The 16,735-nt window shown below is 44.9% G+C and overlaps 1 protein-coding gene across 2 annotated transcripts in view; it reads left to right on the top strand.

Annotated features, from left to right (window-relative positions):
* Positions 1-4,131: 4,131 nt before the first annotated feature.
* The window catches only part of LOC147443891 (NADH dehydrogenase ubiquinone complex I, assembly factor-like protein (DUF185)), a 186,642-nt gene continuing 174,038 nt past the window's right edge, over positions 4,132-16,735 (top strand). Inside the window, exons 1-2 of one of the 2 annotated variants that reach the window (XM_086526696.1) lie at positions 4,132-4,564; positions 4,898-4,962. In XM_086526696.1, coding sequence (XP_086382822.1) covers positions 4,393-4,564; positions 4,898-4,962 — 237 coding nt within the window. In that variant the 5' untranslated portion in view covers positions 4,132-4,392. Of the gene's footprint in view, positions 4,565-4,897; positions 4,963-16,735 lie in introns of those variants that run through there. The other variant, XM_086526697.1, reaches the window with a different exon arrangement.

The raw sequence follows: 16,735 nt of genomic DNA, 5'->3' as shown, positions 1-16,735 counted from the left end.
ATGGTACATACAATAGGTCTTTCTCCCGAGCGAAGGATTCCTTGTTTTTCAACTCGATGTGCACCATAAGCCATGATTCTAGACATGCCAAAGTGTGTAGCAAAAAACTCTTCAATAGCAACCGCAAGAGATTGGGGTGTTTCCATGCTTTCCTCCTTGATTCCACGAATGACGATGTTCTTTGAGCGTTTTTTCCGTTCTTGCAATTCTTGAGTGTCCACATTCTCTACATTCTTTGCTTGGACAACGGCTTGCGTGATAGGAGATGTAGGAACCACATTATCCTTACATATATCAGCCCATGATTTGGATGCATTTCTCATCTCACATACATGAGAGAGAGAGAGAGATTTAATTATTGTCCACGGAAGTCATATATGACCCATGGGACCAAAACAAAAACATTACATATGTTCTTTCGGGGTGGAAGTGCTAGATACATATCGGTTAGGGACTAAGGGTCCATCAGGGGTAAAGGAAAAAGGAAAGGATAAAAACAAAACAAAACCTAAAGGGGGTCATGTGGCGGGGGAGCTGGCTTGGGAGTTCGAAACTCTTGAATGATGGCTTTACTGCCACGATAGAATGCCCATTTAACTTGTTTACAAGCTTCATGCATCTTTTTGAGCTCGCTTGCTTTACCCTTGAGTTGATTTGCAGTCAATTCCTTGGCGATCCAAAGCTTTGTCCCCTTGAGATGATAGGATTGACATAGCAACCTCGTCCGTTCTTCTTTGTTCTTGAAAGTGAGAATGCATTGGCCATGGGACACACGCCTATGTATGTCGTTGATCCAAGAGATGGTGTCGGGCTCGATGTTGATTGGTTGAAGAAAGTCGTTGAGCTTGATGATGGATTCTTTGAGGGTATCCTCCTCGGTGCACCATGGCGAGGAGAGTCCTCCAATCCTAATCTTTAGGGCAAGGGATTCTTGTATCTGGCATTCTTGTAAGGCTGCTTGTATTTCGCTGTCAATCTTCTTATGCGCTACCTCATTGGCTTCTTTCTGGGCTGTCTTGACAGTCTCAGTGAGAGAAGCTTCAACTTCGAGTTTCTTTACGAGCAAATTTTCACTCTCCTTAGCCTTTGTGTCCTCAAGCTTAATCAAGCATTTTTTCAGTTCAACATTCTGCAAAGAAAGTTCTTGGATCTGAGCCTCTAAAGTCGTGATCCTTGCGTCTTGGCAAGCGGCGGGATCCTTCCTAGGCGAAACTACCACAACAAGAAAACTCTTGCGTGTGCCAAAAATTGGTGTGCTGAAAGAAGTCATGGCTATGCGGAAACCTTTGGGTCTATGGCCAAGCTCTGCTTTGTGAGAAAAACCTGCTGTGAGACCCCACTCTTGCGAACTTTCAAAAATAACCTTAATGCTTAAGTTGTTCACTGAAGACAAAGAGATGGCTCTGTTGACTGCCGACCCCCTGTTGACCACCGTAGTACACAAGCTAGACAAGTTGAAAAGACAAATCTGTAGAGTCTCGGCCCCCTGTTGGCCCCTAGTGCAATACACAGCTAAATAGAGCACTGCTTTGATCTGCTATCCGAGGTCGAGGGAGGCAGCTTGTGTAGTACCAAAAGGGCATTTGTAGCAATGCTCTCTGAGGTCGATGAGGGTCGCAACAGGTAGCTTGGACGTGGGATAGAGCTCGAGCATTAACACCCCCCGCAGGGCCACCCTTGCCCAAGGGAGACATGCAGGGGTTGAGGCGTAGTGTGTGTGTGTGTGTGTGTGTGTGTGTGTGTGAGAGAGAGAGAGAGAGAGAGAGAGAGAGAGAGAGAGAGAGAGAGAGAGAGAGAGAGAGAGAGAGAGAGAGAGAGAGAGAGAGAGACCATCTTTGACTTCTCCTACCCTGGACATCACGACCTATGGCCATGGCCAACTATCCCTTATCAAGCAGTTGCCATTCGTATTAGCTGTCCCTGGTTGGAGTTAATCATTAATATTGTGTGTGTGTGTGTGTGTATGTGTGTGTGCGTGTGTGTGTGTGTGTGTGTGTGTGTGTGTGTGTGAGAGAGAGAGAGAGAGAGAGAGAGAGAGAGAGAGAGAGAGAGAGAGAGAGAGGGATTTTATTATCATCTTCGGAGGTCAAATATAACCTATGGGACCAAAGTTACATGTGATGTAGTATGTGTATGGCTAGTGAAATTGTTGCCTAAGCAAACATTATGTGAATATTTCTCACATTAGCGTCCAATCATGCTTATGCCTGTCGTTTACAAATTGTTGTAAAAAATAATAGTTGCTTGTATTAATGATCATTTGTTCTTAGGCATACATCCGGCTCAATATGGATTTATCCTTTGTCGGCAAATTATGAATAATATTGCTAATGCTTTCGTTGGAATTGAGTATGCAAAATATACCGGACATGATGTACTTATCATGCAGGTTGACATAGAGAAAGCATTTGACACTATTCATTGGGACTTCATTGCTCAGATCATGACAACTTTGGGCTTTGGTCAAGGTTGCATCCGTACGTACCATGACTCTCGATGCTCCAAAATTGTGGTGATGAGAGTCGCAATGGAGAGCCCACACTGTGGCTGGGAGAGGAAACTGTGTAGGTCTAAGCCATGGCTCAAAATGTGAGAAAAGCAAGTTTGGATGTGACCAAAAGGTAAGCACTCTAGTAGTGTGTGGTACTCAGACTCTTGAACTTGCAGTGAGCATAATGTGCACACACACACACACACACACACACCCAGAGAGAGAGAGAGAGAGAGAGAGAGAGAGAGAGAGAGAGAGAGAGAGAGAGAGAGAGAGAGAGAGAGAGAGAGTTTCTTTTTGGGATACGGGGGTGTACGTAGTATTGCAAGCGACTCTTGAGCTACAGGGCCATTGGGGTGGTCTTCATGGTTAAGGTTGGCAGTGCGCTGTTCACGGGTGGCGTTGGTAGTTGAGGTGACACAGCAATGCCACATTGAAGTGCCACTTCATCATGTAAGAAGAGGAGGAGGAAGAGCCATCCATTGTAACTGCAACCATTTGCAATCACGTGGATGAGCATTCCTTTCATTTTGATTAAGTAATAGATAGATAGGTTGGGTTCAAACGACACGACAACAACAGTGAAAAAACTCACGCAACAAATCATGCTTGTGCATTTTGGCAGATTGTGTTCACAAGGCGCATTTTTCTAACCCCCACCCCCCCCCCCCCCCCCCCCCCCCCCCCACAAACAACAACAATGCAACTTCCACCCTCCATGTTGGCATTTTTTGCATCCGTGGCAATTTCTCTCAAAGTTTATAATAATTTTACACGGTTCTTTTTCCCAGTTTTCTTGTTTTCACTTCCGTCCCAAGGCCGGAAGCAAAGCAGGTGCTTCTTTAGCCGCCGCGTCTGAACCCACCCATAGATAATAGATAGATAGATAGATGCCCTTTGGGCAGGCCCAAAAAAATTAGACGAGCAAAGCACCTGAGTCAGTAGGCTATACCCTTCTCCATACTCCTGTATTACTACTCTCTCTCGGGTGTGTGTGTTAATAACAAGAGGAAAATGGTATAACCTTTCTATCACCCAAGTGTGGTAGATTGGTTATGCCATTTCCCTCTTAAATAACAGGTCTTGAGTTCAACTCGAGTCCTCGTCGATAGATCTTTAAGGTCTCTTGGGATGGTTTCCTACGACGTTAAAATTCTCTTCTTCTTGGGTGTGTGTGTGTGTGTTAATAAGAAGAAGAAAATGGTATACCCTTTCCATCGCCCAAGTGTGGTAGATTGGTTATGCCATTTCCCACTTGAAGAACAGGTCTTGACTCAACTCGAGTCCTCGTCGGATATATCTTTAAGGTCTCTTGGGATGGTTTCCTACGACGTTAAAATTCTCTTCTTCTCGGGTGTGTGTGTGTGTGTGTGTGTGTGTGCACTAATAAGAAGAGGAAAATGGTATAACCTTTCCATCACCCAAGTGTGGTAGATTGGTTATGCCATTTCCCTCTTGAATAACAGGTCTTGAGTTCAATTCGAATCCTCGTCGGATAGATCTTTAAGGTCGCTTGGGGTGGTTTTCTACGACGTTAATATTCTCTTCTTCTCATGTGTGTGTGTGAGTTAATAAGAAGAGGAAAATGGTATAACTTTTCTATTACCCAACTGTGGTAGATTGGTTATGCCATTTCCCTCTTTAACAACAGGTCTTGAGTTCAGCTCGAGTCCTCGTGGGATAGATCTGCAAGGTCTCTTGGGACGGTTTCCTACGAAGTTAAAGTTCTCTTCTTTCTTCTTCGTCTTCTCTCTCACACACACACGCGCGCACAAATTTTTTTGTAAATCTTCCACACACACACACACACACAGCGCAAATATTATCAGTCTTCCGTGGACATGGGTGGTTGCTACTCAACATGTTCATCTTGAAAATTAGAAATTAGGCTCGAGAGAACAATGGTGGTGAAGTACTGCATTCAAAGCTTCAGGTGTACGAAGCGCCTCTCTATTTACAACAGGGTTTCCTCCTTTTGCACCTCCCCACTTAACCAGACTGATGATCCCGCTGAACGCCATGAAGAGGAGGTCTTAATCAGTATTGACAGGAGCAGCTTGTCCACAGCTCCAGGTTAGCAATCACATCTTCTCAAGGCTAGCAAAATAAATGGCCGTGATTATTCCCATATGTGTGCACATGTACTGTAATAATGACCCAATGGGAGTAACGTCCATGATGATTTTGGCTTGGTGTTGCAAACAATGCGAGAAGAAGTCTATTCCTTAATGTTTGCATTGTGTTCATGGCTCTTACCCGTATACAAGTTACTCTCACTTTATGTTCTCTTAGCTAGAAGCTTCATTCTTATTTTCGAGCTTTGATAAGTTTTCAAGCGTTTAGCTAGTTCTATGAATGCTGTCATACTCATATTCTTGCTGTGTTGTATGTATTGAATTTGTCAAGAACATACTCATGAGAAGAAAGCGGAGGAGTCTCCCATGGTGAAACACATTAAGTCGATGATCAGGGTAAGCATTTCTTTAACCCTCCTTATGTTTATGCGGGCGGCATGTTTGTTATGCATATAGAAATAGAAGCAAAATCTCTGTGAATACCTAAATATAGGTGTTGATACTATAGGTTTCAAAATAAATAGTACCGAATCTAAAGCCTTATAGGCCGTCTTAAGGATGAGTTCTCTCATAATCATGTGGTGTGTGATTTATATCAAGGGAAGTAGAGGTCAGCCCTAGAGATAGGGCATAGGGGTTGAGTCTCCTTGGACACAATGGAAGTGATAGTATCATTCAACTTGGATAAGGCCTAGTAAGCAAGTGGCCTTTGGCTAGTGGTTAGAGTATTGATCAAGGACAAAGGGGGTGTTGAATATGGGATCAAAAAATTAGTGAAGTCGATCTCTATGAATTAGAGGGACGGGCTAGATCAAAGGCCAATAGTAACGGGGAACGTGGGAAATGTGCCCCTGAAATGGTAGAATTGTGCTTGAGGGCCATTTGGATGAAGAGAATGGGATGGTATGTTGTATTTCAAAAGGGAGCCCATTACTGGAATGGAAGGTTTTAGAAGGGCTAGAACGTAGAGTGGTTGTTCAGAATGGGAACTGGTTTCATACTCATAAAAGTGGAGCTTTAGCTTCCATATTCTGAAGCCACTCAAGTCTCACATGCTTTAAGTCTCATATCATATATGCTCCTAGACTCCAAGCCATTCGATCCCCAAGCCACAAGGCTCCTACGATCCAACCATCCAAGCTCATAGCCTCTTTGCTCAACCTTCTTTGTCCCCCCTCTTGAGTCTTGCAAGTTGCTCACCCGCCACAAGGTTCAAGTGATTGTTAGAATTTTGGAGGTCATCGCCTAGGTTTCCCTTCTAGATCTAGTGAGTGAGGGCTTCTAAGGTTGTGCTCGGCCTTGTGAGGCTCTGCTAGAGTCTAGGGTTATTGGAGAGTTACTAGATTTTGTCCGGTATGGCCACTTATGAGTGGGCGCCTTAGGTCTCCCTTCTTGAATTAGTGCGTGAGGGCTTCTATGTCCTTGTGAGGCTCTGCTTGAGTCTAAGGTTATTGGAGAGCTACTAGATTTTGTCCAGTATGGCCACTTATGAGTGGCCAGATTGTGGAGCCTTGTATCCTCTCTTGTATGTAGAGTTTGCCTAGCAAGGCTTGTCCACTCTCTCTCCTCTCTCCATCTTCTCTCTCTTAACATTTTCCTCTCTCTCTCTCTCCCTCTCTCTCTCTCTCTCTCTCTCTCTCTCTCTCTCTCTCTCTCTCTCTCTCGTGTCACCACACCTTCCATTGCACTTTGACAGGGTATGGGAGCCGCGGCTTGACTATGCCAGTCTTGTGATTGGGAGTGCATGAAAGTGTTGATTGGGTTGCAGATTTCCACCAACAGGACAGCGGCTTGTGGCTACGTTTTCGTTGCAGAGACCTTGTCCAAACCTTGTGTTTTTACGTTGGAAGGGGACTGACGATGCTCTTTGATTTTGTTGGAGAAATCCTTGAGAACCTGCGCTTTTCAGCCTGCAAATACAGGAAAGCATCACGAATGAGACACTCGAACAATGCGTGCTGACTAATCATTCAAACAAATAATACTTCCTGTGGGGGTTTTGTGGACCTAGGCTCAAGAGCCAAGATCGGTTCTTCGTGATTGATCGAATCTGCCTGTGGGGGTGGTGTGGAACTCGACTCGAAAGCCAAGATCGGTTCGTCGTGATTGATCGAATCTGCAACGAGGTCATGCAAATGCTTGTCAGTATCATCCAAATCATTATCATGCAATTCATCATGCTTATCATAATCAAGCAAATCATTAGTGTCATGCTTTGGAGAAGAAGAGATTGAGAGAGTCTCCGTTTCCGGATTCTTTGCCATCTTCGCCTGCACATTAGAAATGAGAGATGAGAGATGAAGAATGAACAACTTACTCTCCACGAATGACAAGGGGAGAGTCACTTTTGGCATTGAAAATGAACGTATTTTCTGCCCAATCAATGAGAGGGTTATGCTCACGAAACCATCGAATGCCCAAAAGCATATCACATCCTGAAAGAGGAGAGACTACAAATTTTCTGTGGAAGGACACTTGTTGAATAGTGAACAAAACATCAAGGCACTCTTGCGTGATGAGAGAGTCCATACTGGGAGAGAAGCTAGATACCTCGAAGGAGATGTCTTGCGAACCTCCAAGCGGGCTCTTTTGACAAGAGAGTCACTAATCAAATCATGCATACTGCTTGGGTCAAACAATATGACAAAACACTGACCATTCACATGACCATAACACTTAATGAGAGACTTATCAATGGGAGGATCATGAGAGACTTGGGTCACACTCGTGTTCTCATTTATTGCATTGACAGAGGAAGTGGGTTCTGTGGGTTCTTTAGATTCATTTGATTCAAGCTTAGGACATGTTCTTTTTATGTGACCCTTGATGTGACAATGAAAACAATGACCTTCCTTAGAATAAATGCTTTGTTCTTTTGACGTGATGTATCCTCCTAAAATTCCTTGTTCTGCTTTTTCACCTGGAGTGAGCTTAGGTTTAGCAATTGTGTTAGCTTTACCCTTAGGTTCATTTGGGGAGTTCTTTTTAGAGAGACTATTGGAAGATTAGTTAGAAGAGTTACCGTTCTTACCATTCTTACCGTTCTTACCGTTCTGAGGGTTCTGAGAAGTCTGCGAGGTACTTGTGGAAGTCTTGTTTTCCTTAGGCTTTCCCTTCTTGTGCTTCATCTCCTGTGCAAGAGCAATTGCTACCGCCTTGTTGAGATCGATTGGATCCAGCACCTCGACATCATACTTGATATACTCGTCCAATCCATAAAGGAATGCCTCTTTGCATTCCGCATCCGATTTGCGTAATTGAGTGCCGAGCTGCAAAACACAGTTAGAGAAAGACATAACTGGCATACCATTTTGCTTGAGACCGTGCCAATCGTCCTTCAACCGTGCTAGGTACTGTGGAGGCATAAACCGCGCTTTGAGCTTGTCTTGGAAGTCGGCCTAATTGAAAGAAAGGGGCGCGCCATCCTCGGCTTCCTCAAGGTGTGCGACCAACTGTGCCTCTTGCCATGTGTGGTACCAATTAATGGCATCACCGGCAAGGTACATAGCTGCCGTCAAAAACCTTGCTATTGCCTGTCTTCTTAGTTTTCGCAAAATAAGCATTAAAGTGATGCAACCAAGAATGAATAATCATAGCATCCATCTTACCATCATTGTCACGTGACACATCTAACCCTATGTGTCTGTGGACAAGTTACAGCACGACAAGGGTTCAGTCAGTCCAGTCAGTCTAGTTTTAGAAGTGATCTGGCTCTTTTGTGAGTCCCTATCCTCTGGTTGCACACAGCATGATCATAAGCATTCCCATCAGAATCCTTTAGGGGAAATTTCCAGTACATTTAGCCTATTTTACCTATTTTTGACATTTTTCACTTATTATTTTTAAGTGACTTTTGTTGGAAAGTAGGTAGGGCAAATTGAGTAAATTTGTATATAAGCAAACCTAGGCTAGCACTAATTGGCAGAAGAGGTAGCAGGAGCACCTTGCTCAACCGGCAACTTCTCAGCAAGACCAACCCCCGCGACAACTCTGGCGTTTTCTCTCAACAGAAGGCCTAGCGTTTTTGCACCAGATCAGCCAGCGTTTTTGCACTTGCAGATTCCCGACGACAGTACACAGCAGATCAGCCCTAGCGTTAGCAGATTCCCACAACAACACAACAGATTTCCTAGCATTAGCAGATTTCCCCGCAAGGTTAGTTTTCAGCCCTAGCGTTTTTGGTTTGCAGATCAACCTCAGTGTTTTTGCAGATCATCACTATAGAATCAGCCATAGGACCAGCGTTTTCAGTTTTCAGCCTTTAGACCCCGCAGAATAAGTCCCGAACCTCGCAGATCTCACCTTCCCGCAGCAGTTCCTCGCCGCACGGTGGGATTTATCGAAGTTTGCAGTTTCAGCCCGGAAAACGCAGATTTCAGCATTTGCGTTTTCAGCGCGTCGTCATCGCATCGTTGTCATCGACATAGAGTCAGAATTCAGCAGATAAAGATCTGCAGATTTCAGCCCCTTAGCATTCTCAGATTTCAGCGCGTCTCATCGCCGTCCTCATCGTCGGCAAGTCCAAGCATTGTAGAGATTTGTGCAATCATAAGTAGATTCCTCTCGCCATAGAGAGTGGGGCCTTTGCAGGAGGGTTTGACATCTCTTGTGTCGTATTCTCTTCTCTCTCTATCTCTCAGTCTCATGCACTTCCATTCACAGTGTTCATTCACTTTGTTTGTGTCCATTGCACTCTCTCATTAAGAACGGAAGGCTCTCCCTTCCATAAGTAAAAGGAACCTTGAGCACAGTTCGGAGCACTCATCTTGAGCAAAGTTCAAACATTGATTCCGCCGCACCTAACATTGGTATGAGAGCTTTGGCAGTGTTCTGTATCACTCAAGGAAAGAACCACAAGAATCACAAGAAATTTTTTTGCTTGTTGAGGTCGCACGTAACCGAAGTCCTCTTGGGCGTGTCTATTCCTAATCGTGTTTTTGAAGAGTGACAGGAAACCCAAGAAAGAAGGGCTTGTCCAGCTTCCCCTTGTATCTCTTTTCACTCATTGAGAGTGGACCGTGCACTTAGCGGCCGGCCGATCGACGTGAGGTGGGAAAAAGCAACCTTGGTGTGAGCGCAAGGCCACCAAGGGGTGCTCCCGCGGAAAAGGGAAGAACTCGGGTGAAGAGAAGATCCTTCTCAAACACAGATTGCAAGCGAAAGAAAACCCTCAAGAACCTCAAGAACTCAAGACCCTCAAGAACCCAAGAACCCAAGATCCGCAAGAACCCAAGTTCCTCGTGAACTTAAGAACCCAAGACCACAAGAACCCACAAGAACCCACGACTTCAGTGGATGGTCATCACTCGAAGCGGAATGGATACTTCGCTTGGAGGTGATGAGCATGAGAGAGGCGAAGAAGAATTTTCCCCACCAGGAGGTTTTTCCGACCCTCCCCCTTCCCCATCTACGCCAAGGATTGCACTAACTCCTATGGAGGCGTTGAAGTAGTTGTTTATGGAAAGAAAGTTAGAACGTGAAGAAAGAGAAGCAGAAAGAAAGGCCTACGAAGAAGAAATGGCAGCCATAGATCGTGAATATGAAGAAAGCATGGCAGCCATAGAGCGTAAGTACGACTTGGAAGCCAAAGAAAGTCAAGCCAAATTGGATTGCGAGAACAACGAAAGACAAGCAGAATATGACCGCGAGAACAAAGCAAGACAAGAAAAGAGCGACTAACACATGAAAGAGTTCTTGCGACTCTTTCCTATTGTGCAAGCGCAGTTTGAACAAAATCAGGAGAAGGAGACTCTCTCGGTCTCGTCTTCTCCAAAGTATGATACACAGGATTTGCATGATGAATTGAATGCCAATGATTTGCATGATGATTTGGATGACAATGACAAGCATGATCAAGATGTGATTTCTCACAAACATTATGATTTGCATGAAGATGACGTTATTGTTCACAAGGATGATGAGTTAGTTGATGCTTTTTCTAGTGAAGCTAACCTCGTTGCAGATTCGATCAATCACGAAGGATCGATCTTGGCTCTCGAGCCTAAGTCCAAAGAACCCTCACAGGAAGTAGTATGTGTTCGCATGATTGATACGCACGCATTGGTCGAGTGTTTGATTCGTGATCGTTTCGTGTATTTTAGTGAGCGTCTTTATGTGATCCCTTTTCCTAGGCATGGTGTATTGTACGTTGAGCACGTTTCACTCATGAATGAGCACGAATGTATGCGGATTGTTCATGAAAAGCTGAAAAGTATGCATTCAAGGACGTCACATTCCATGTCCCTTCCTTGGCATGACACAGTTGTAGAAAGAGCACATGACAGTACGAGCACCAAGCATGGGCATTTCCGTTGTGAATTGCCACAGTGGATTGCTTTAGATCAGAAGAGAAAGATTCGATCTCTTTGTTTGCGTGTGTGTGGTGAACGGTTTGGCACTTCGTCTATTTGTTCATCTACATTGCATGCACAATCTTTAAGGAAGACAAGATTTTTTCCAGTCACTTTACATGGAATAGGTATGTTCATGTTTTTGTGTTGGAAGTGGTTTCAGGAATTTTCAGCCATGCAGATTCTTGAAGAAGAAAGAAGCATGACTCTAGACGAAGTTGAAGCATCGAAGGAGCCACGGAAGACTTTGTGCCGCTTTCGGTGCGGCCCAAAGAAGCAAGCGTTGCAGACCTTTATGAAGTTCAAGTACCACACGACCCACACATCAGAGTGGGCCGGCGAAGAGTCCCTTCCAGGATTCCGGATGCTATTGGCGATCTCCCTCGACGCCATACAGTTCGGTACCAGTACCTCACTTTGAAAAGGAGGGGATGTCACGTGACACATCCAACCGTGTGTGTCCATGGACAAGCTACAACACAACAAGGGTTCAGTCAGTCCAGTCAGTCTAGTTTTAGAAGTGATCTTGCACTTTTGTGAGTCTGTTCGCAGATCGTGCATGCTCAGACACTTAGTGTAGATGCATATCCTTTGGTTGCACACAGCATGATCATAAGCATTCCCAACAGAATCCTTCAGGGAATTTTCCAATGCATTTAGCCTATTTTACCTATTTTTCACATTTTTCACTTATCACTTTTTAGTGACTTTTGTTGGAAAGTAGGTAGGGCAAATTGAGTAAGTTTGTATATAAGCAAACCTAGGCTAGCACTAATTGGCAGAAGAGGCAGCAAGAGCACCTTGCTCAACAGGAAACTTCTCAGCAAGACAAACCCCCGTGGCAACTCTGGCGTTTTCTCTCAACAGCAGGCCTAGCGTTTTTGCACCAGATCAGCCAGCGTTTTTGCACTTGCAGATTCCCGGAGACAGTAGACAGCAGATCAGCCCTAGCGTTAGCAGATTCCCACAGCAACACAATAGATTTCCTAGCGTTAGGAGATTTCCCCGCAAGGTCAGTTTTCAGACCTAGCGTTTTTGGTTTGCAGATCAACCTCAGCGTTTTTGCAGATCATCGCGACAGAATCAGCCCTACGACCAGCGTTTTCAGTTTTCAGCCTTTAGACCCCGCAGAACAAGTCCCGAACCTCGCAGATCTCACCTTCCCGCAGCAGTTCCTCACCGCACGGCGGGATCCATCGAAGTTTGCAATTTTAGCCCGGAAAACGCAGATTTCAGCATCTGCGTTTTCAGCGCGTCGTTGTCCGCATCGTCGTCATTGACATAGAGTCAGAATTCAGGAGATAAAGATTTGCGATTTCTGCCCCTTAGCATTCTCAGATTTTAGCCCGTCTCGTCGCCGTCCTCATTGCGTCGACATCGTCGGCAAGTCCAAGCATTGTAGAGATTTGTGCAATCATAAGTAGACCGCTCTCGCCATAGAGAGTGGGGCCTTCGGAGGAGGGTTTGACAACATCTCTGGTGTCGTATTCTCTTCTCTGTCTATCTCTCAATCTCATGCACTTCCATTCACAATGTTCATTCACTTTGTTTGTGCTCATTGCACTCTCTCATTAAGAACGGAAGGCTCTTCCTTCCATAAGTAAAAGGAACCTTGAGCACAGTTCGAAGCACTCATCTTGAGCAAAGTTCAAACATTCATTCCGTTGCACCTAACAATCATACTTGCTGAGCGTGATCTTCTCTGTGATGAGGTTGTTGGAGTCCGAATCTCGGCTTGCGCCACTGGATGAACTACCAACATCTTTGGCTGGCTGGGATTTTGAGGTGAGAGCGTGTCCGACCAACTCTTGCATGCGTAGGTCTCTCTGCACCTCGCGTTTGTTTTTGTTTTCCAAGCGCGCTTGCTCAATAGCCGCCTTTTTTCTGCTTTTCTTTCTTTTCGTACATCGCGCTCGCGTTCCAGGGCAACGCGAGTCGCTTCTTGTCGTGCCATCATGTCCATCATCGACTTGACCAAAGTCTCCATAGAATTTGGTGCAAACTGTGGCATAGATGGGGAAGGGTGAGGGTTAGAAAACCCTCCTGGTGGGGAAAACTCCTTTTCGCCACTCCCATGCTCACCACCTCCATGCGAAGTATCCATTCCGCTTCGGGTGATGACCATCCACTGAAGTCTTGGGTTCTGAAGTTCATGAGGAACTTGGGTTCTTGGGTCTTGAGGTTCTTGAGATTCTGGAGTCTTGAGGTTCTGGAGTCTTGAGGTTCGTGAGGTTCTTGAGGTTCTTCTTTCGCTTGCAATCTGTGTTAGAGAAGGATCTTCTCTTCATCCGAGTTCTGCTCTTTTCCGCGGGTGCACCCCTTGGCGGCCTCGCGCTCACACCAAGGTTGCTTTTTCCCACCTCACGTCGATTGGCCGGCCGCTAAGTGCACGGTCCGCTCTCAATGAGTGAAAAGAGGCACAAGGGGAGGCTAGACAAGCCCTTCTTTCTTGGGTTTCCTATCACTCTTCAAAAACACGATTAGGAATCGACACGCCCAATAGGTCTTGGGTTACGTGCGACCGCAACAAGCAAAAAATAAAATAAAAAAAATTCTGTGGTTCTTGTGGTTCTTTCCTTGAGTGATACAGAACACTACCTAAGCTCTGATACCAATGTAAGGTGCAGCGGAAGTGAATGTTAAACTTTGCTCAAGATGAGTGCTCCGAACTGTGCTCAAGGTTCCTTTTTACTTAGGGAAGGGAGAGCCTTCCGTTCTTTAATGAGAGAGTGCAAGTGATCACAAACAAAGTGGATAAACACTGTTAATGAAGGTGCATGAGTCTGAGAGATAGAGAGAGAAGAGAATATGACACCAGATAAGTTGTCAAACCCTTCTCCAAGGGCCCCTCTCTCGATGGTGAGAGAGGTCTATGCTATTGATTGCACAATCTGGTACAAGATGCTGATGCAAGCCGTGAGGCTATGATGCAATGTGTGTCTAGGTCGGGGTCGACGGCGACGACGAGAACGGCGATGACAACGGATCTGCTGAAAACGCTGGTTTTGCTGCTGTCTTATGGCTGAAGAAAACGCTGGTTTGCTGCAGGTTTTACTGCTGAGGAACACCCTGATCTGAAAGGCTGAAAATGCTGATCTGTAGGGGCTGAAATCGCTGATCTGTAGGCTCTTAACGATGGAGATCTACTGGCTTGGAAACGCTGAAATGCTGAAATCGCTGGCTTTACCTTGAGGGAAAAACGCCAGGGTTCTTAGGGATCTTGCTTGAGAGAGAGGGAGAAGCCTGCTGCAACTGGTGCCTATGCTCTCCTTGCTCTTCTGCCAGAAATGCTAGTGCTAGGGTTTGCTTATATATTTCCTTGGCTAATTTGCCCTACCTAGTTCCCAACAAAAGTCACTTAAAATAACAAGTGAAAAATGTCAAAAATAGGGAAAATAGGTTTTGTGCATTGGAAAATGCTTCTGATGAATCTTGATGGTAATGCTGATGATCATGCTGTGTGCAACCAAAGGATACGCATCTACTCTAAGTGCCTGGGCATGCACGGTCTGCGAACAGACTCACAAAAGTGCCAGAACACTTTCTATTCTAGATTGACTGGACCGAACCCAACCCTGGTCATGAAGTAGCTTGTCCACGTGCACATAGAGTTAGATGTGTCACGTGACACCCACATCCAATGCAACCACCTTTGCCACCGTCGTTGCCCCCCACCTCCCCCACCACCACCGCCACCAGGCTATAATGGTTGGAGCCCATATGGATACCCTTGTTATCCGTACCCGGGATACGTGCCTAACCAACCCAAAGATTTCAAAGATGGCGGTACGATAGTCAAATTTTTCACTTTTTCCGGGGTGAAAGATCGGAAGAAAGCATTGCAGTTCCTACAACAATTTGACAACATCTATGCTTTGGGGAACTATACAGAAGAATCCAAGATTTCTCGAGCAACGGGATTTCTTAAAGATAATGCTATGCAATGGTGGAGTTCAATCGCGACACAACCGCATGCTCCAAGGACTTGGCAAGCTTTCAAGACAGTTTTTGCACGCAGTTACATGACTTGTATGTTTGAAGTTTGGATTTTGGCAGAGTGGGGCAACTTGAAAATGCTTGCCACCGAAACCATGGACGACTATAACCAAAGGTTTCTCGACGTGTATCTTCCGGTGTCCTTCTTTAGGATTGCTCCCTTGGAGGCCCAATGCGAGCGATACACCATTGGACTACCATCACTATTGTAGGAATATTGTCTCTCCAAGCAAGTCTCCACCATGCAAGAGCCTATGGACCATGCTGCGATCGGCTACAAACTAATGAAGGGAAAGCCAGAGTTTACCACAGAAGAACCTCCAGCCACTAACCACAACTCTCGGCAACAACAAACAAATTCTCGAGAGTCTCGTGAAAACCAACCGCAAAGGCCTCGTTTAACGCCTCAACAACAAGACACCTTACTACAAGAAGGCCGATGCTTTGAATGTGTTTAAATAGGGCATAACCATTCTAGTTGTCCCCATCGCACTAATAGACTAGCGGAGCCGACGTCCGCACCAACGGTTGACAGAACCCTAGCGTCACCTCCAGCTAAGAGAGCTAGACCCGCTATTGTACTAGTTTCTGATATCTATGACATACGCCTTGAGAGTACAAATGAATTGTGTCGAGCATATGTGTAAGGTACTAATCTTTTTATTAAGTACTTAAACTCATGATTAAGACTTAAGAAACTTGAACTGTACTCGAGAAAGAGTTAGAAGACTATGTGTTTGATTAATTGAAAGTGTGATACAAGGGCTCCTTATATAGGAGATGAAGAGACATAAATGAAAAGACACGTCTCATGGTGAAGAGACGCGACTTTAGACGTAAAGACACATCCTTTCGGCGAAGAGTTGCAACCATTGGGCGAAGAGTCGCACCCATAGAGCGAAGGGGTGTGACCAGTCGTCGAAGGAGCGTGGCTTTTGGTGAAGAGGTACGTCTCTTGGGCAAAGGGGTGTGACCATCCAAGCGCAGGGGTCCTCCTTGGCATGGCACTTCGCGTATCTGCAACTAGGAGTAGATGTATTGCTGTTAACATAGTCACAATCGTGACATTCCCTCCCATTTAAAATGAGAGCCCGTGTCAAAGAAATGATTTCTGATGTTGATAGAACTCTGGAAAAGCATTGAATCTTCGAAAATCTTCAATCTTTGAGTTATCTGAAACCTTTGTCTTGAACCTTTGCTTCTTGTGAAACCTTTTTGCTTTGACTGCTAAATCCCATGTCATTGCATTATTCAAAGACTTTTTAGAGGAATCTGGCATAATCAGGTTGACTGCAACAAGAGATTGATCTTCAAAATTCTTCATGCGATGTAAGATTTCTGGTTCAAAATCTTCCAGTAACTGCGAAATATTTAGGGGAGAGAAAATCTTCTCAAGGTACTCTTTAGATGGGGTAACTTCAACTTTAGTAATCACTGGAGAGGATTGTGGTTTGAGACTGTAATCATCTTCCAATAATGAATCCCAAAATTCTTCAGAATCATCTTCAGGAAGTGTCACTTCATTCTTGTAATTGGCATATCATCAACCAGTAAAGAATCAAAGAAAGCATAGTCGTCTTCAAACTCAGAATCTGCAACTATATCTTTATCTTTGTCTTCATCAATTGATTCAGGAGAAGTTAATGAATTCAAAAATTCATCAATAATAATATCTGCATCTGTATCGGAAATCATATTCTCTTCATAATCCACTGTATCATGTCGCTTGACTAGTATACCGTGAGGCTTGAATCACTCTTTCCGCATGAGAAAGCCCGTGTAAAGTCAATTCACGTCCATCTTTGAACAAATTGATAGTATGT

This window comes from Adiantum capillus-veneris, chromosome 13 (genome assembly GCF_014529385.1).
Source record: "Adiantum capillus-veneris isolate H3 chromosome 13, ASM1452938v2, whole genome shotgun sequence".
NCBI lineage: Eukaryota > Viridiplantae > Streptophyta > Polypodiopsida > Polypodiales > Pteridaceae > Adiantum > Adiantum capillus-veneris.
The sequence above is the reverse complement of the archived record's forward strand: the minus strand, read 5'-3'. Positions and strand labels throughout refer to the sequence as shown.